This window comes from Pyrus communis, chromosome 5, assembly GCF_963583255.1.
Source record: "Pyrus communis chromosome 5, drPyrComm1.1, whole genome shotgun sequence".
Classification (NCBI taxonomy): domain Eukaryota; kingdom Viridiplantae; phylum Streptophyta; class Magnoliopsida; order Rosales; family Rosaceae; genus Pyrus; species Pyrus communis.
In genome coordinates, this window is record NC_084807.1 from 25,168,473 (window position 1) to 25,187,401 (window position 18,929).

The 18,929-nt window shown below is 36.8% G+C and overlaps 2 protein-coding genes and 1 pseudogene across 3 annotated transcripts; all 3 read left to right on the forward strand.

The window, feature by feature from the left end:
* Window positions 1-9,062: 9,062 nt before the first annotated feature.
* Window positions 9,063-14,066, forward strand: LOC137733438 (potassium transporter 2-like). 2 transcript variants are annotated; one of them, XM_068472588.1, is made up of 10 exons: window positions 9,063-9,240; window positions 10,209-10,311; window positions 10,513-10,747; window positions 10,833-11,078; window positions 11,164-11,217; window positions 11,370-11,630; window positions 11,915-11,967; window positions 12,062-12,179; window positions 12,423-12,677; window positions 12,826-14,066. In XM_068472588.1, exons 2-10 carry the CDS (start codon window positions 10,273-10,275, stop codon window positions 13,929-13,931), a joined length of 2,367 nt encoding a protein of 788 aa, XP_068328689.1. In that variant the 5' UTR covers window positions 9,063-9,240; window positions 10,209-10,272; the 3' UTR covers window positions 13,932-14,066. The 2 variants fall into 2 exon arrangements, with proteins under 2 accessions (XP_068328689.1, XP_068328688.1); XM_068472587.1 differs by lacking the exon at window positions 9,063-9,240 and adding an exon at window positions 9,768-10,047.
* A 1,120-nt stretch (window positions 14,067-15,186) lies between these two features.
* Window positions 15,187-17,046, forward strand: LOC137733439 (uncharacterized). Its single transcript, XM_068472589.1, has 3 exons — window positions 15,187-15,602; window positions 15,920-15,983; window positions 16,653-17,046. Exons 1-3 carry the CDS (start codon window positions 15,294-15,296, stop codon window positions 16,820-16,822), a joined length of 543 nt encoding a protein of 180 aa, XP_068328690.1. The 5' UTR covers window positions 15,187-15,293; the 3' UTR covers window positions 16,823-17,046.
* A 609-nt stretch (window positions 17,047-17,655) lies between these two features.
* LOC137734478 (glucan endo-1,3-beta-glucosidase-like) lies at window positions 17,656-18,868 on the forward strand (annotated as a pseudogene).
* The last annotated feature ends 61 nt before the right edge of the window (window positions 18,869-18,929 follow it).

The window sequence follows — 18,929 nt, forward strand, 5'->3', positions numbered from 1 at the left end:
TGATCAGGTGCACTTTTTTGTTTGTTTATGTTAACATTACGTTCTCGTAAAATATTTTTGTGAACATTTTAACTAAAAAAAATTCAAATTCTGACACTATTTGTTTTTTCTTCACAAAAACGTAACTAAAATGAGGGAATTAAGTATGAGTGAACTGAGTATAGGAGATGAAGTTGTGGTAAGTTTTGGTTAGATAGTTCGGTATTTATAGGGATGATTAGAGAACAAAATGAAAGTGTAACCCAAATTGAAAATATTAATATTTCAACGGGGGCATTATAAAAAGAGAAAACAAAAGAATTTGAAAACCAACATGAGAAAGTAACCTAAATTGAAACGGTTATTTAATTGGAACTGTTGATCTTTCAATAGTAAAAATATTTGAAAAACATGAATCAATATGGACCCTCCATTTTAACGGTTGAAAAGAAAATTAAAAAAAAAGACAAAGTCAAGTGACTGGGATCCATGCCTGCTTTTCCACTTAAATTTTCATATTGGGTCCACCATTTCAGTCCCTATATGCATATACACCAAGTATCCGGCGAGTCCCTATACTTTAGGAACTTACTTTCCGATCCATTAGAGATTCATTTTGTCCCTATGTTTGTTTTATAATCATTTAATATGATGGTTGTCCCTATATAAGAAATCCACTGAATATGCTCTAATAATGTGACGAGCTTTCTTGGAGAGTGACGAGCTTCAGATCACTTCATCTTTACATGAGCTTTCTACAAATATACCTCATATTGGACCTATCTAGAAGATGCTAAGTTTTGCTGCATATGGTCGCTGAAGCTTCTTCTTCTCACATCTTCCTCCAAGCAAACTTTGTAGCAGGCTTGCATGTTTTGCTCTCCATTTGGGAGGTGATTTTACTTGGTTAGATGAACCTCCTACTCTAATTTGTGATCTTGTTGAGGAGAATATCTCTTTCCTTGTACTAAGTAGACTTTTTCTGGATTTGAATGAAATTTATGCCGTCTTTTATAAATAAATAAAACAATTTGACGATTTCATCACAAAAATATCAAAACTATGAAAACCTCCCAATTAATCGCTCACAAAATGGATACTCGATATATCATCAGTCATATTATTAGTATTATGTCGATATTACATTTATGTGGTTTCATTATAGATGCGCGTAGGCGTATTTTCGCAACATGTTGTCAATAGTGTCTTGATATGTTCTCAATAGATGTTGTCGGTAATGTCCATCGATATGTTACTGAATTCTTCCGAGGAATTGTTATTGGCACTCCAAAAATCTCATTTTGCATTCCAAACTTTCTATAATTAGTAAGAAAATTACACTTGTGAGGAGTTATAATAAAATTTTTGGTGTTAAAATTTTTGGTGTTAATAACAGTTACCTTCTCCAGAGAATCGACTTCTACACGGAGGAAGTGGTGTCAATTTATCTGAACCCATTTGGCAGATAATTAGCATCCATACCCGAATTGAACACATAATTTTGACTACATGTCATTCCCACGCAGTTGTTGCGTCATATTCACGACAATCTTGGTCTTAATGTCTAGTGTACAAATGATATGTTAGGAAATTAAGGTTAGAAGTTATCACTATATTTTGGACGTTAATATGGAAAGAATGCGTAGCACATTCATTTCAAAGTAAACTATATATTATTTTATGTTAATTAATAATTGGAGATTAGGAAATTAAGTCTTCATCAATAAGTGATCAGTTTTCACGCTTAATGAGATCAATGAAACTTTTGTTGTTGCTGTTGTGTGAAGAATTTTCAATGTTTTCGAAATACGAGATAGAACGTCATGTTATTATATGAGTAGAGAAATTATTTTTTTCAAGAATTAATTTACTTGTATAATAACATGACATATATATTTGTGTTTCAAACACATTAAAAATCCGTCGTTGTTGCGGTCAATGGCAGGGTTGGACTGGTAACCGAGAGTGCATGATTAGCTATTAATCAAAAAGTTGAAAACTATAGTAATTTCTAAAGGAAGAAGAAGGAGAATAACGGAGAGCAACCCAATGACTTGGAAAGTCATCCTGAGGGGACATTAAACTAACCTCAGTCCCCCACTCCCCCCTTTAAACCCCCTCCTAATCTTATCGATTTATTGTAAAGGATGAGAGGAATTTAGTCTAATCAATATTATTCTTTTGACAATCTTTAACTTTGTCCCCATCCACATCTTTATGTATACACGCAGACTATGGGCGACTGTCGTTTGAGATAAAACCTTATTGGTTGCGTGCTCAGATGAAGGTGTGCAAAATTACTTTGGTGGTTTGGATTTCTGTATCTCCTCCTTTTGCAATTCTGATTGTGTTTTGTTTTTGCTTTGTTGGTATATAAATTATTTCGTTGCTGGTCATCGGGCGGTGGACATAGTTGGTGGGTTTGGTTGTTTCTTTCGTTGGCTGAGTATTTTTGAAGAAATTTAAATGTATTGTTTGTGGATCTTAGATGTTATGAAATTACGATTTGTGCTTTTTTTTTTTTTTTTTTTGGGGTTTGCATGTGGTTCAATTTCCTAGTAAATAAAGTGTTGTTGGGTTTCTACTCATACGTTTTGAATTCAAAACTCTCCCTTTATATATCTTGGGGCCTATGTTTTTTGTTGGTGCTAACAATGAATCCATTGACCTGAGCAATGGAATGGCAAGGTATCTGGTGATTGTGGTGGTGACGATTTCTATCAACAGACAAAGTCTGATTGGGTCCTCTATGTGTTTTGCTTGGGTTTCTTTGTCTTTTGGCCTAATTACAATTTATTTTTATGTTTATTTCCTTTAACATTTTTTTCTATCAATAGAGTTTTTGTTTGACAAAATAGTAGACTTAAATTGTGAGATTTGTTACATACCTAGAATTAGTGTTAAAATCGGTTCAGATTTTGAACCGACCTGCCCAAACCAAAATTGAATCGGAGGCAGATTGTCTGCTCTCTTGTTTGGGTGCCCTTCCCATCCCCTCCTATTTGTGCGGTTACGTTTAAGCCACGTCAACATTTTATATTCTTATTGTTTTTTGTCTTATTATCTCTATTAAAAAATTAATATAAAATATTGACATGGCTTAACCGTGACCGCACAAAATAGGAGGGGATGGGAAGGGCACCCAAACAGGAGGGCAAACAATCTGCCTCCAATTGAATCAACTATTGTCATATTGACTAAATTGAAACCATCATGGCTAAACTAATGACATGACATTGATGATGCTTTAGTGGTTTGTTGTCAAACGCTCATGAAAAGAGGTCGAGCGTTCAAATACTCATGGCTCTTACTTTTTAGAGCGTCTTCAGCAGTTACCTATTGCTCTCGCAATTGGGTTGAACTGCCTTGCTGTCCAAAGAAAATGGCTCCGCCGGTGAACAAAGGAGGGGGAATTGGGTGGAAGGTAGGAGCCCTTCTTGCTGTCTTGCCAACTGAAGTCGAGGCTTTCGCCCGTGTGAATTCCAGCAGAGCTAAACGGCTCAAATTTAATCCACGTACAACCGTTGGATTTTTAATCGTCTGTTGATCAGGACCGTTGAAAAAAAAAATGGAAAATTTTGATATTGTGCCACTTGCGGCTTTGGGAAGCCTCTAATTCAAAAAAATTGAAAATTTTAACGGCTAGGATTAATCCAACTTTAAAAAATCCAAAAAATTATAAAATTACAAAAAAAAATTATGTAAAAAAAAAAAAAAAAAAAAAAAAAAAAACTTACAAAGTTCACACTTAAAAAATCTTACAAAATTCAACATACTTGCAAATTAAATAAAAAGCTACGGCGATAATGACATGTGGATGATAAGCAAATAATACATTAATATATATATATATATATAGGCAGACCCTTTATACACAGGGATCCTCATTTTTTGAAAAAAAAAAATGGAGATTAGGTGTGGGACCCACTCCACATCGAATTTCAACGATCCGAAGTGTCTATTTTGTTAGTCTCGATTCATAGATCCTGCTTGCAAAAATTCAATTCAATCCGAAATCATTTGCCAATTTAATTATCAAGATCAAATTTCATTGTTTCTTATATAACAAAGTATTCGTTTATTTCTTTGAACTCAATTAGATGTCTTAAATATTTCTGATTTGGCTAATATTTTGCAAGGATGATCTATGAGGTACAACTTGAAACATAGACAATTCGGATCATTAAAGTTCGATGTGGTGTGGACCCCATAACTAATCCCCATTTTTATAAATAAAAAATGGGGATCCCTTTCCTTAAAGACTTCCTATATTTAGGAATAGTAATCATCACTTCCCTTGCTCTTCCTCCTTCCAAACAGATAGAATTGTACAAAGGCAAATACTGTAAATAGTAAGGGCAACTTTATTGCCCTAACCTTCTACTAACGGGTGGAAATACTCTTAAGTTTTGACGTATTTTCTATAGTTTCTGTCGATTGGAATGAGTTGATGGCTCAAGGTATTGGATGTTGGTTCAATATGTTCGACCAAATTGGTTCAGTTACAAAATCGAATGAAATTGAGCGCTTACCAAATATACGACAAACTAAGTTGGTCAATATTGTCACTTAGTATTATGATCTAGTGGTATTTCTCTTCACTTGTAAGTGAGAGGTTTTATGTTCGATTCTCGCTAAAGGCGAATTTGAACCACATTATTGCCAGCCCATTGTGAGGCTAAGCTTACCCCTTCTTCCTTAGTGTAGATAATATCGTTTGTTCAAGAAAAAAAAAATCGGTCAATATTTTTTATTTTATTTTTTGAAAAACCTAGATGGTATGTGAAAAAATAGGTCAATACGCTCAATTTAGTAAATTTTCAATTCAAAATTCCAGCACTACCTTAAAATACATTTCTTTTTCAACACAAACTAATTATGCAATACTTAAATCAATAGTTGTACATACAACCGATTAATATTTACGTTACCCAAATTAAGATCGACCTGAAGCAACCATGAAAATCAGTTCCCAATTTCATAATTTTCACAAGATCCCACGTTACGTATGCTTATTGGAGTCATGCACTTACTCTTTACACTGAAATAAATTTCAACTGAAGTAATAGTTCAAAGAATTAAATAACAATTTACCCATGTACTAAAACCCTAATACATATGATTATGTCAGTGCAAATTGAAATTTAATTAATTTATAAGAGTGCAATTATATCATCATGCTGAGTAATGAGCACTGTTTGGCGCACAGACAAAAATCTTAACAAAGGTTTTCCTTTCTGTATAAGCCAGCAAATTAAATAACATCTATCTTCTCTGCATGAGCTATCTCATGGTCCCTAGTAATAATTAACATACTGTGGTCAAAGGCATAACAAATTTTATCAAATCATACTTTTAAACCATTTTTCTGTTTACCAAAGAATAAAGAAATTAAAAGGAGTCGATTTACAAACGAGCTGATCTGAGCCAAGTTCGAGCATGAAAAAATCATTAATACTGAACTCAAGTATAATATTATGAGCCTTTTTCGAAAAATATCACCTAACTTGAGCTTGAGCACTTCGCTACTCGATTCAGCTCGACTCGGCTCAGCTCGGCTCGATTCGTTTGCACCTTTACTAGTGCATGTCTCTACATCAACCTTATATGCGTTGGTCCGCAGGCCAACTTTTTTATGAAGCTTTATCTCTGTCCAGATTGGATGACGTGACATTGACACCATGATGGTTCATGCACTAAATTAATAAATCAAAATCATGAGCATATGGCCTCACCACCTATTAAAGCGGTGCATGTCTCGCTTGTTCTTCTCCCTTTTCGACTCTCAATTGCCATCGATTCGTTGAAAAATGGGGATGAGGAAGTTGTTCAATCTTCTGTTCATTTTTCTTGTTCTTCTTCTGCCTATGGTTGCAACGATCAGGCACAGTAATAGCAAATATCAACCTCCGGGCGCCACGATTCTAAAAGCGTCGCGAAAGCGTTTGATTATGGAAGATTTTCCCGCAGAAGCTGATGATTATAATGGAAATGGTGGAGATAACGACTATTATAGACGGTACGGCGATGTTCCGAGCCCCGGTGTCGGTCACTGATCGATCGTGATGTGAGTTTGCTCTGATGTGCGTTTTAAATTTCTTTCAAGGGTTTTGTTTTCCTATATATATGTACCACCTTTTTTAGTACACAGTGACATGTATATTTTCCCACTAGGAGGAGCTCCACATGAAGGATCTTGCTCTTTTATCGTGATAGGATAGTGACCTCGTATATGAGTTCAATATGAGGACATTACTTATCCCGCTCCATAAACAGGAGAGCGAGATCCCTCTTAAGAAGGGTCTCGTGTATACATATACGAATTGCTTATTCTTTTCTAGTTAGGCTTGATTTTCTTCTTCTGCCCCTCTATATGTTTTGTAATATATCGTCTGCGAGTTCTTGGTGTCAAATAATGAACATGATGTCACAGATGTATATCCCAAATATGTTGTATATGTAAGAAATACATTATTTTGTAATAAGAGAGTTTCTCGTGGAGCCTTGGAGTTTGTTGAAGCAACAATTTGTCTTACTTTAATTAGCTTATTCGATTATAACCAAACAAATTAAGGCTACATAGCCTTGGAGCTGCAATAACGATCTTGGAATTGTGTCTGTTGGATCTTTGACGCCATATTTTTTTTTCGAGGTTACATAATTTTACCTTGAAGAACACCATAGTTTTAACGACCAAAAAAAAAAAAACAAAAAAACTGTTATCCCACATCGACCAGTGGAGATGGGAATGTTCTGTTATTCCAACGATGATCAAATCGATTACAGTAGAACATGCCGGTTTGATTCAGTGTACAAAAACGCACTCACAATATTAAAGTAAACTAAACCATTGTTAAACGGGTTGGATTGGACAGTTAATTATAATACTTGAGTGAACACTCATTATATACTTGTTATCTATGTTTTTAATATGTTTTAATACTTTACAATATATATGTCGTTTTGTTGTACAATTTATGTATCTCAATACAATTATGTATTTTTATAAGTATAAGTAAACATTTATTAAGGGAGAGGAGGTGGGCTTAGCCTCACAATAGGTTAACAATAATATGATTTGAATATTTAGAACATTGGTTAAAAAAATAATAATAATAACCACTAGGGGGCAGACAACATCTAAATACTACTTATACTTAAAAAAATACATAATTGCATTGAGATACATAAATTGCAAAACAACGACCAATACTTTAATTTTTTTACTTATACTTTAATTACATAAAGAGATAAGTTTTTCAATGACGAGTTTGACGTAGTTTTTTAGTCATCTATACATATCATAATACTAAATAACAACACTTTTTAGAACATTGATTATAATATGAGTGCCAATAAAGCAAATATTTCAAAAATGTAAATTATAAAATTGATATATATATATATACACAAATTACAACAAGAATAAATTATTGATGCTACGTGTCGAGCATATTGCATTGAAGAATGAGGATCCTCTGCATGTTTTTTATCATGCAGCAATACCATATAAGGTTTTTTTAATTTAACTTATCAAATAATTCGAATATTCAAATTAAGATTTCAAAGATTTTAAAAGAGTTTAGAAGATTGCTCCAATATTTTAAATCCTGTATGTAATTTTCTAGAAACAACTACGTCAAACTGGTCATTGAAAAACTTATCTATTTTCTAAAACCCATAACTTTGTAGATTAAAAAAAGTTTAAGACCCACTAAACCAGACGTTGATTCCCATTTTTAATGTCTCATGTAGGACACGACCAATACTTTAGTTTCCTTAAACAATTCTTAATTTCTTGGAACGGAGTCAATCTTACCCACGTTCCACTTTGTTTAATTTTAATCATGTACATATATCATATAATATTGTCGCTTTACTGTTGAGTGAATAATATTGAGAGAAAAACATTCGAAATGGTCAGTTGGTCGACACACTTTTAAAATAGTTAATACGTTTTTTGTTAAACTACTTTTGAAATTAATCTTTAACAAGAATGAAAGTGAATCTTAAAAAAATATTTTTTTAAAACTCATAATTTTTTTTTTTTTTTAAACTTATACATACTACGATCTGATAATATTCTTTTTTCGTTTAGAAGTGCAAGGTATCAAATTAGATTTTCTATTATTTTGCTTAACCAAACTCTTCCACTCCCTAATATAAACATATCTATGTACTAAAAAAAAAAAAATACTCATAATTTTATTTTTAAAATCACTTTCAATTATTTAAAAAATATTTTGAAACGGATCTTTGATATGTAATGCACCCAAATCTGCCACGACTCACGGTCACAAGCTTTTCATTCCACTCAAACACACATCAAATGCATCCCCTATCGAACCGAATAAACATTCAAATCTTTAATCCATCTGTGTACTTCTTCAGTTTACTTGACAAAGCCTGCTAAACACCCAGTTGCCAGTTGCTGTCACCCCACTCAGGAAAAGTGTGAGGCTCGGCTCCAGCGCTCTCAAGTATAAAACTCATGTTTTCGCGAAAGGGTTTGTAGCTTAGTTGGTTAAGAGCGTTCAACCATGCACTGGAGGTCGTGAATTTGATTCCTGTTCTCTCGTTATGCTGTGTGAAAAGAAAGGAAAAAAAAAAAAAAAGCTCATTTTTTGTTCTATGTCTGCAGATCTATGCTGATTTGCTGGTGTGAAAATCTTAGGTAATTTTAGTTTGTAATCTGTTTGTGTAAATGCGAGCTATATCTCATTTTCGTTTTGTTATTGACTCCATTATTTTTCTCTGAGTCCTCGATATTCTAAACTACTGTAATTTACGAGATAGAAGTTCGAACTTGAGTTAGATACATTGACTGCTAACTGCATAACTGCTAGATTTAAAGTTATTTAACTTATTCCTTGAATTTCAAGCTCAAATTTTGATTGTATTGGTGGGGGGTTATAGTTAGGAAGGCAGTCTTCCAGAAAATAGCTGATGCAATCAAAATGTTGTTTAGCTAAAATGGAAAAAGGTCAAAGTGGGTCAGAAAAGGGAAAAGTCCACAAAGGCCACTCCCAGTGGCTGATGGAAAATCTGAAATGACACAGCCTTTCAGCCCTTCATGTTGTATGTCTCTTCAAGGGTTGGGAAAAAGTTAGCTCCTTTGAGCTAGCATTAGCATGTTCAGAAGTACTTGATTTCAAATGGGTTTGCCAATTGGCTGTAAATTTTGATAGTCCTTGTTTGCAAAGATCTCTTTTTTCTCTGGCATTTGGGCAAATCTTACAAGTCTCTGGAAATTAACTTTTGGTATGCTCTTGGTTTTGTTTGTTGTTTTCTTCCGTTAGCTGCAAACCCTTTTGTTTATTTATTGAAAGAGTGACAGTTTACCTGTATTTTTGGGGAAAATTTGTAAAGACACAAGTTTTCATGGTTTACAAGCAAAAGAAAATGAAGGGTTTTAGCACTTATAAATGAAATTCTTTAAATAATCGAAGGTTGAGAGAGAGAGAGAGAGAGAGAGAGAGAGAGAGAGGGAAGTGATGAGATAGTGGCTATGAATCTGAGATGAATGGTCCTTGAAATCAGCTTTATTTGCGTGGGCACCGGTTGCCTGATCTTTCTTTACTGATTCACGTGGCTATGCCTTTGTTTCCATTACTTTTATTTGGTCATCTGCTGATTTTCTCCAATTTCCATATGTTTTTCTTGTGACAAATGCAAAGTTTGTTCTATCAAAAAACAAAAAAAAACAAAAAAAAAAAAAAAATGGGAAATGCAAAGTTTGATGTCACATGCACCACAGTTAAATTCAAGTTCATCTTTGCCCTATAGAATGTTGACAGCAAGGTCTCACTGTTTTTTTTCCTAACCCTACCAACCATGGAAGGTTGAGAAGGGTAAGACAACAGTGACAGCACCTGCATATAGAATGAATGAGGGTCCCTTACATTAATGTGACCTTTATCTGAAGAATTCTAGTGCAGCTGATCACCAATTCTTTTTTATTTTTTGGCTTTTGGGTTTTCATCCCTTTTGAGATTTCGATCCTATCCTGTAAATTTGCAAAAGATTTCTCTGTCAGCTTTCAAAAATTTGGTGGGAATGTGATTGCAGGTATGAATGCCATGTGGGTTTATTGGAAAGTGTGTGAATATCTTCTTGAAAGTGTGATTGTTCATCCCATGAAATCTATAAAGCTGTGGATTTTAAATATTTGGATTTTGCAGAATCTGCACTTTGAGTTAACCAATGAAACCTGTACTGTTTCAATGCAGATCTGCAAATAACTGCTTCCAACTGAAGAAATCTAGCACTCAAAGTTGAAATTTTACCAGAGCCATGGATCTTGAGAGAATTAAGTGTTGGGACGCTTCAAAGGTTAGTGCTGTATCTTCATTGTGCTTATGTTCATCAACCCTTTCGATGTTTCTGGCTGGTTGTGATAGTATAAGTCTATAAGCAAAACAATTTATGTTTTATAAAGTCGGTGAGTGATTTTACTTTAGCAGTTTGGTATGTTGAATGTTCCTAGAATCGACCTGAATTCTCAGAAGTTTGTATGGTGGACTGAATTTTCAGAAGGATTCTTGGAAGAATGTTATGCTCTTGGCCTACCAGAGCCTTGGAGTAGTGTATGGTGACCTGAGCATTTCCCCTCTCTATGTTTACAAGAGCGCATTTGCAGAAGACATTCAACATTCGGATACGAATGAAGAGATTTATGGTGTACTTTCTTTTGTCTTCTGGACTCTTACTTTAGTTCCGCTGGTCAAGTATGTCTTTATAGTCCTTCGAGCTGATGATAATGGAGAGGGTAAGTACTAAACAAGCAGTGTACAATGCGTATATCTTGTATAATTGTATTTAGGTTGTAACATTTGGTGCATGATTTTCTGCAGGTGGTACATTTGCACTGTATTCGCTGATATGTAGGCACGCCAAAGTAAGCCTTCTCCCCAACCGCCAGCTTGCTGATGAGGCACTTTCTACTTATAAATTGGAGCACCACCCAGAGAAGGAAAAAAGTTCGAGGGTGAAAGTTGTACTCGAGAAGTGCAAGACCTTGCACACTGCCTTGCTAATTCTTGTTCTTCTTGGAACTTGTATGGTAATTGGCGATGGAGTGCTCACTCCAGCAATTTCAGGTAGAAGGCATTTCGTTTTGAAGAATCAAAGATGTAGCAATCCCTTCTGGTTTGATGACTAATTCATGTCTATGCTTTATTTTAGTCTTTTCTGCGGTGTCTGGCCTGGAATTATCCATGTCCAAGGAGCATCACCAGTGTAAGCAGTCTCACTCCTACTCGATTTTCCATTTCCAGTCGATAGGAGCGTAGGATTAATCAATTATTGTTTTCTTAAGGTTTGTATATTGTGAAATGTCAACTTTACTTTGATTATACTGATGTACATAAATTTCACTTGCCAATTTTCAGATGCTGTGGTTCCAATTACTTGTTTCATATTGTTGTGTTTATTTGCACTTCAACACTATGGCACCCATCGAATCGGATTCCTTTTTGCACCAGTGGTGTTGGCATGGCTTCTGTGCATCAGTGCTCTTGGCTTGTATAATATAATCCACTGGAACCGGTATGTCTATCATGCTCTGTCTCCGTATTACATGTTCAAGTTCTTGAGGAAGACAAGGATAAGTGGCTGGATGTCTTTGGGTGGAATATTGCTGTGCATAACAGGTAACATCGGAAAATAATTATCATATTCCCCTATATACATCTTGTCATGTTGCTTGTCCTGCATATTGATGAGTTGTGGAAAATGTATTGCATAAAGCATAAGTATGCCAGTGCGTGTCAGATCCAATACGGTAGAAGGCATTGAACATGGAATTCCAGAAAACCTGAACTGAAAATTTCACAGAACTGACATTCACATCCTGAAATAATTTGACGGTAAATGAATGCAGACGAAAAGAGAGAAACCAAGTAAATGCTAATGATATGTGTGACTATGTGTGCAGGCTCAGAGGCAATGTTTGCTGATCTTGGCCACTTCTCATATAATGCCATTCAGGTAATTCATACCGTCCTAGTAATGTCTTCTCTATGCTTCGCCAATGCTGATTTGCACACTGATAATGGAAGTTGCAAACCCCTTCATTGTGCAGGTTGCTTTTACCTTTTTGGTTTATCCAGCTCTTATATTGGCATATATGGGGCAGGCTGCTTACTTATCGCAGCATCACCACAGCAGTCACCGGATCAGCTTTTATGTCTCGGTTCCAGGTACGTGTCATTATTGTTCTAAAGGCAGGAATATATCCAGCATCTGTAGAAATAGAATCAGATATGCTGCTACTTGAGAATTGGATGATTTAGTTTGCACTGTACTACGAGGAGTTCTAGGATTCATACAGCGGTGGTTTCTAGGATTCATGCCGTAATCTTTTAGGATAGTTATTATACTGTAATTGTCTACTTTATATATTTGTTATGGAAGATGTATCAGCTCTTCATTTTTTGGGACAGAAACTGTGAGATGGCCCGTGCTTGTACTAGCCATTCTTGCTTCTGTTGTGGGAAGCCAAGCAATCATCAGCGGAACATTTTCTATCATAAACCAGAGCCAATCATTAAGTTGTTTTCCGAGAGTCAAGGTCGTCCACACTTCTGACAAGGTACATGGCCAGATATACATCCCCGAGATCAATTGGATGCTCATGATCCTCTGCATTGCAGTGACCATTGGATTTAGAGACACAAAACACCTAGGAAATGCTTCTGGTAAGTTACCCTTACATATTTTGCTAGCTAGGACTACAAATTTGATCTTAAAGCCTGCTAAATTTCAAGACACGAATGCATCCAAGAGGAAGATAATTAATCACTTTTGTTGCTTGAAGTACAAAGCGGTTGTTATTTTTTATTGCAGGGCTAGCAGTGATGACGGTTATGTTGGTTACCACATGCCTCACCTCCTTGGTGATTGTCATTTGTTGGCACAAGCCACCTATTGTAGCCCTTTGCTTCCTAATCTTCTTTGGCTCCATTGAATTGCTCTACTTCTCAGCTTCGCTCACCAAGTTCCGAGAGGGTGCCTGGCTTCCCATCCTTCTTGCGCTGTTCCTCATGACTATCATGTTTGTATGGCACTATGCAACCATCAAGAAGTATGAATATGACCTCCACAACAAGGTTTCATTAGACTGGCTTCTAGCTTTGGGTCCAAGCCTGGGAATCGCTCGGGTCCCTGGCATTGGCCTAGTGTTCACAGATCTCACCTCCGGCATTCCTGCTAACTTCTCCCGCTTTGTAACCAACCTCCCTGCTTTCCACCGCGTCTTAGTTTTCGTGTGTGTAAAATCAGTCCCTGTCCCTTATGTGCCACCTGCTGAGCGATACTTGGTGGGTCGCGTTGGTCCTGCAGCTCATCGGTCCTACAGGTGCATTGTTCGTTATGGATACCGTGATGTCCATCAAGATGTTGACTCCTTTGAGACAGAACTAGCTGAAAGGCTGGGTGATTTCATCCGATATGACTGGTGTCGAACACAGAGAACTAGCTCCTGCACTGAGGATAATGCATCAAGGTCTACTGACACAAGCGAGTGTAGACTAGCTGTCATTGGAACAGTAGCATTTTCTGGTGCATCAGCTTATGAGATGGAGGAGACTCTACCAGCAAGTGTATCTGTTGGTTTCCCAACTGTAGAAAGCATAACAGACGTTATTGAGATGGAACTGGTTGAAAGAAGAGTGAGGTTTGCCATCGACGAGGAGTCTCAGCCTGACACCCAGCCTGAGAATACAACGCTGATACGCGAAGAGCTTGGGGATCTCTACGCAGCTCAAGAGGCTGGGACTGCATTTATACTGGGGCACTCACACGTTAAAGCGAAGCAAGGCTCGTCATTTATGAAGAGATTCGCCATTAACTTCGGTTATAACTGCCTGAGGAGGAATTGCCGGGGGCCAGATGTGGCGCTGAAGGTCCCGCCGGTGTCTCTTCTCGAGGTTGGCATGGTTTATATTGTGTAGACCAGACGGACATGTTACCTACCGAAATAGCTTTGTCTTTGTTTCACTCATGTCATAGTCTCATTGATGAAATTGGCTACCAGAAAATTGTAAAGGTTACTCTTTTCTTGAGTGGATATGAGGCTTGACCCGTTATGATTTTGTGCCATTTCTAATTTTTATCAACATGAAAGTGTTTTGTCTGAAGCGTTTTTATTAGAAACACGTTAAGCTTATTTGCTTGTATGCCCCTTTTTTATGAAATTTTACTTTTATCCCGAACTTGTAACTGTATGACTATGGCTCTTGTGGTTTATTTGACCTACGTAACCTCCTCGTCAAGTTGATTGGAAAAAATTGTAAACGAATGTACAACTGACCCAAAACCGATGCCCTTGTTCCACATCATTCTACATGAGTATAGAAATTACAAACTTAATTATATTCTTAGCACAAAGGCCTATATACACAAATACAATCATGTATACTTGGCGGACAAGTAAGGATCTTTACAAATCAGGAATACAATCAAAATTAGATTACAATATTAATTCATAAACCTTAGGATAGAAGGTTTTCTTGGACGAGAATGACTCGATCACTAGCTCAGGTAATACAAGATTGAAGATGGATGTGAAGAATATTTGAAACCGCTCCAGAAGGCAAGAAGTTTGGCCCGAACACACATTTTTCGAATGAAAGAGACTGATAACATGATTGCCAAGTCACTTGATACAGACTCATTTGTGAGATCTAAGAAAGCCTTTTGAGAGTCGACAAGTTTGGATTATAGAAGAAGATACTGTTGTTTAGATAGACCCTTTGCCAAGAGATCTGCAAGTTGATCCAAGGACAGAATGAAATGAACTTTGTGACTTGTGAGTGCCAAACTTAACACGTTCACGAACAAAATGATAATCGAATTCAATATGCTTTCTACGAACATGAAACATCGGGTTGACTGCAATGTACATAGTATTGAAATTATCACAGAAAAATTAAGTGGGCAAAATTAATGAGTTTCTTGTTTTACTTTATAAAATAAGATAACATAGAACACGAAATGAAAGCACCGAAAGTAAAATCACACAGTAACCGTTGTAAGTTCTGGAAGGAAAGTGAGACTTTCTTTAAAGCAAGGGGCACATAAACAAAACCTTAGTTTTTTATTGGCCATCAGTTTAAGATACTTCATGTTTGGATAGAATGACTGCTATGACAAATAGCCACGTAGTATTATACAAACCACCAGGACTTTTGAGTGGCATTCATGCCATGCGCTCACCACAACTAGCCAGTATTTAATCCTCCAAATGGGCAAAATGTTTCAATCATTCACAAAAAACCCACCAACCAAACGGAGAACAACCAATTAATCCAGACATGGGAGTACTAATAAGAACACTTCCTCTGAGCTCTCCGCATAGAAATTTTGCTTCTAATTTTGGAGCTGCAGAGAGATTGCCAAACGGTGGATTCATCAGCAGGAGCTCCTCCTCTCAGTTTAGAGTGCTGGCCAAAACAGAGAAGGGGGAGAAGGAGGAAGAACCAAAGAAGGAAACCAAACAGTCTTTCTTCAGCAGTGTGACAGAAGCACTTGATTTTTCTCAGACCAGGTCTGCAGAGGATGCTATGCTTATTGAAGAAGCTAGGGATGCCACTAAATCTGGAGAGAGAATGTCCAGACAACAGGTATAAATTAATCACTTTGAATTCATGACCTCCTTCGATTTCCATCTCAACTTTCAATTTGGTTTTGAGCTTTTTAATTTTTTGTAACTTGCCAATTTGCCCCTACCGTCACATTTATCACATTTAATATTAGTTTCTATCATTTGAACGGCAAATTGGCACATTCAGCGAAATAAAAATCTCATTACCAAACTGAAAAATCAGCAGGCAAATTCGAATAACACATTAAGTTTAGGATGGATTTTTATTTTTTATTTATTAATTAAACCAGAATGCTTATGTGAGATTGCTGATAGATTTTTCTTATTTTCATGCAGTATGGGGCTTTGAGAAGGAAAATTGGAGGGACATACAAGGATTTCTTCAAAGACTATGTTGAGGGTATGTAGCATTAGCAATTTCAAACATTCATATATTTTCTGCAAAGAAATTTAGAAATATACGCACAAATAAAACAGATTACAAGCTTTTGATTAGACGAGAACTAGATGGACAATAAATAGATAATAAAACTACTATAAACCTTAGTCTATATACAACTTATTGTATGTTTAGCGTGTCTAAATTCTACTTTTATTAAAAGGTTGTAGCCAGTTCATATGTGTTTCATCATATTTTTTGTTTTCGGTGATGTTTTTTTTGTTTTTCTCTTCATGGGTTTTGGCTTCGTCCTCGCATTTGTATTCTTTTATTTTTGTTTTTCTTTATTTAATAAATTTTGGAGATAGGGGACTGAGTCATTATATTAGGGAGTTAGCCAATTTTAATCGCTCTTAGCAGAAAAGAAAAGTAGCCTACTTGTAGAGATTAGAGCGGGAATGAAGTAGCCTACTTGCAGTTGATGACTAATCCTAGGGCCTTGGTCCTCTCTTTCCACCTTGTGTGGGTTTAGAGAGTAAGACTTCTACTATTGTAGTCCGACGACCGAACCTTAGGTAGTTCGACTTGCCTATTCATTATCATTCTTTCAATAATAAAAAAAATGTGTATCTAAAAAAATTATTGAAATGATTTTCCTAATTTGGATAATTGTTCTTGACTTGGTACCAGTGGATGGGCAATATGTGGAGGATGGCTGGGTGGACAAGACTTGCAAGGTTTGCAAGAAAGACACGGGTGGCGAGGCCAGGCAAGTGGACAAGCTTGGAAGATATGTTCATGTAGCCTGTTTGGAGAAATCAAAATCCGGCAATTTTTTCACGAGACTTTTCTCCGGATGATTTGTTAAGGGATAATTAGGCTCAGCACTTTGCTGTGTACATCTCAGAGATATGCCAGAGAACGCCTAAACTGGCGATGTGGTGTCGTTTTCAGATACGAAAATATATTATTTCAGTGCTGGATACATAGACGATTTGAGGACTTCTGTTTCAATTTGTTTAACTGTGATTTATGGCCATTTATAAATGAAATTATGCAGCTATGTAACAGTTTAAGAACCAAATGGATACGTATACGATACGGGTAGCACGACCAACCAAACCTATATATGTACGTTCGACAAAGAAAACCCAAATAGGTATATATTACCTACGTTTTACATTCGTTCCTTCTTGGATTTAACCGCGGTTTCTGAGGTGCATGATTTAGGGCCTCAAAAATACATTTGAAGATTTAGGGAAGTTTATGGCTTTTAGTAGTTTAGGTTTTCCTGGTTTGAGTTGGAAAACCTAAACTACTAAAAATCAAAAAGGAAAACTTTTACCCACTACTACAAAAAGGGATATCACTGGCGGTTTAAAACCGACAAGAAACACTAGTTACTATCGGATATTTGGTAAAAATCCGACATTAAATCGTACAATGTCAGATAGAGTAACCGACACCAATACTACCGTCACCAAAAGGGTAATGAAAAATTCGGTCTCAACAAAAATGGAAAAGTTTTCGGTTTTTAGTAGTCCTCAATATTTTGTCAACTCGGTCTCAATATTACAGTACGAAACTTTCCCGTTTTTGTTAGTAAGGTTTGACATTATATAATGCGTAGTTTAGAGTTGTCCTTGCAAATTGTTGGTAAGGTTTGATGTCATATTTTCATTCAATCTTTGCAATGGCCGGTAACTTTCCACTGCTTTGTCTCGTCTTCTTCGTGGCGCTTTCGACAGCATTCGGTTCTCCAATTGGAGTATGCTACGGAATGCTAGGCAATGACTTGCCACCACCAAGGGAAGTAATTTCCGTGTACAAATCCAACAAAATCTAAAGAATGAGACTACGTATGATCCTAACCAGGAAGCGCTCCAGGCCCTTCTTAATTCTGACGTTGAAGTCCTAGTCGGAGTTGGTAATGAGGAACTTCAACAACTTGCAAGTACTGAATCCGCTGCTGAGGACTGGGTAGAAACGTACATTAGGCCTTATTCACCGCAAATCAATTTTCGATACATAGCCGTAGGCAACGAGGTCGTCCCGGAAGAGGTTGCAAAATACGTCCTCCCAGCAATGCCAAACTTGCACAATGCATCGAGCTCCGGGGGTCTTGACTCTATTTAGCAAATAAAGGTCTCGATGGCAGTTGCATCGTCAGTACTGGGTGAGTCTTACCCTCCCTCGGCTACAAAGTTTTCTCAAGACACCGCGGAGTACATGGTTCCGATTGCACAATACTTGAACAGCTTTGGGGCACCATTGCTAGCCAATGTGTACCCTTACTTTACCTACATTGAGAAACCCTAGCGACGTTTCACTGCCTTATGCATTGTTCGCTTCAGAAAGCGTTGTTGTTACGGATGATGGTCTGAGTTATGACAACCTGTTTGATGCCATGGTGGATCGTTTTACATCCTTGCAGGAAGCAGGGGCACCCCAAGTTCGAGTGGTGGTGGTGTCCGAGAGGGGCTGCCCCTCCGACGGGAATGGGAACGTGACAACGCCAAGCATTGCGCAAAAATACAACTCTAACCTAATGAGGCACGTGCTGTCGTCACATGGCACTCCAAGGCGGGCGGAAAAGTCCATCGAGACTTACTTGTTTGCCATGTTTAACGAGAACATGAAACCTGGTGAAGCAGTGGAGCGACAATGGGGTCTGTTTTATCCGAACAAGAGACATGCTTATAGCTCTCTCCCTCTCTCCCACCGTCCCACGTTCTCTCTTATGCTCTTACTCTCTTTCTCTTTCCTTCAATTTTAACAACAAAGTAAAAAATTTCACACGCTTCGTGTGTGGGCATATACTAGTCTTATTAATTTGAAGAACAAAGGATGGAGCTGGTAACGGGAAGTACACAGCTCAAACTGCAGTCAGATTGTGTTCTGTTTAATTTATTTTTTCATAATTCGAATGTGATTAGTCTCCAAATAATGCAACATTCTCAGATTTTT

Excerpts from the sequence above, each read along its gene's own strand:
- LOC137733439 (XM_068472589.1), top strand. The coding sequence starts at position 15,294 with ATGGGAGTACTAATAAGAACACTTCCTCTGAGCTCTCCGCATAGAAAT. Across the intron at positions 15,603-15,919 it reads AGAGAATGTCCAGACAACAG|TATGGGGCTTTGAGAAGGAA; the intron begins GTATAAATTAAT and ends ATTTTCATGCAG. Across the intron at positions 15,984-16,652 it reads CTTCAAAGACTATGTTGAGG|TGGATGGGCAATATGTGGAG; the intron begins GTATGTAGCATT and ends ACTTGGTACCAG.
- LOC137733438 (XM_068472588.1), top strand. The coding sequence starts at position 10,273 with ATGGATCTTGAGAGAATTAAGTGTTGGGACGCTTCAAAG. Across the intron at positions 12,180-12,422 it reads CTTTTATGTCTCGGTTCCAG|AAACTGTGAGATGGCCCGTG; the intron begins GTACGTGTCATT and ends TTTTTGGGACAG. Across the intron at positions 12,678-12,825 it reads ACACCTAGGAAATGCTTCTG|GGCTAGCAGTGATGACGGTT; the intron begins GTAAGTTACCCT and ends TTTTTATTGCAG.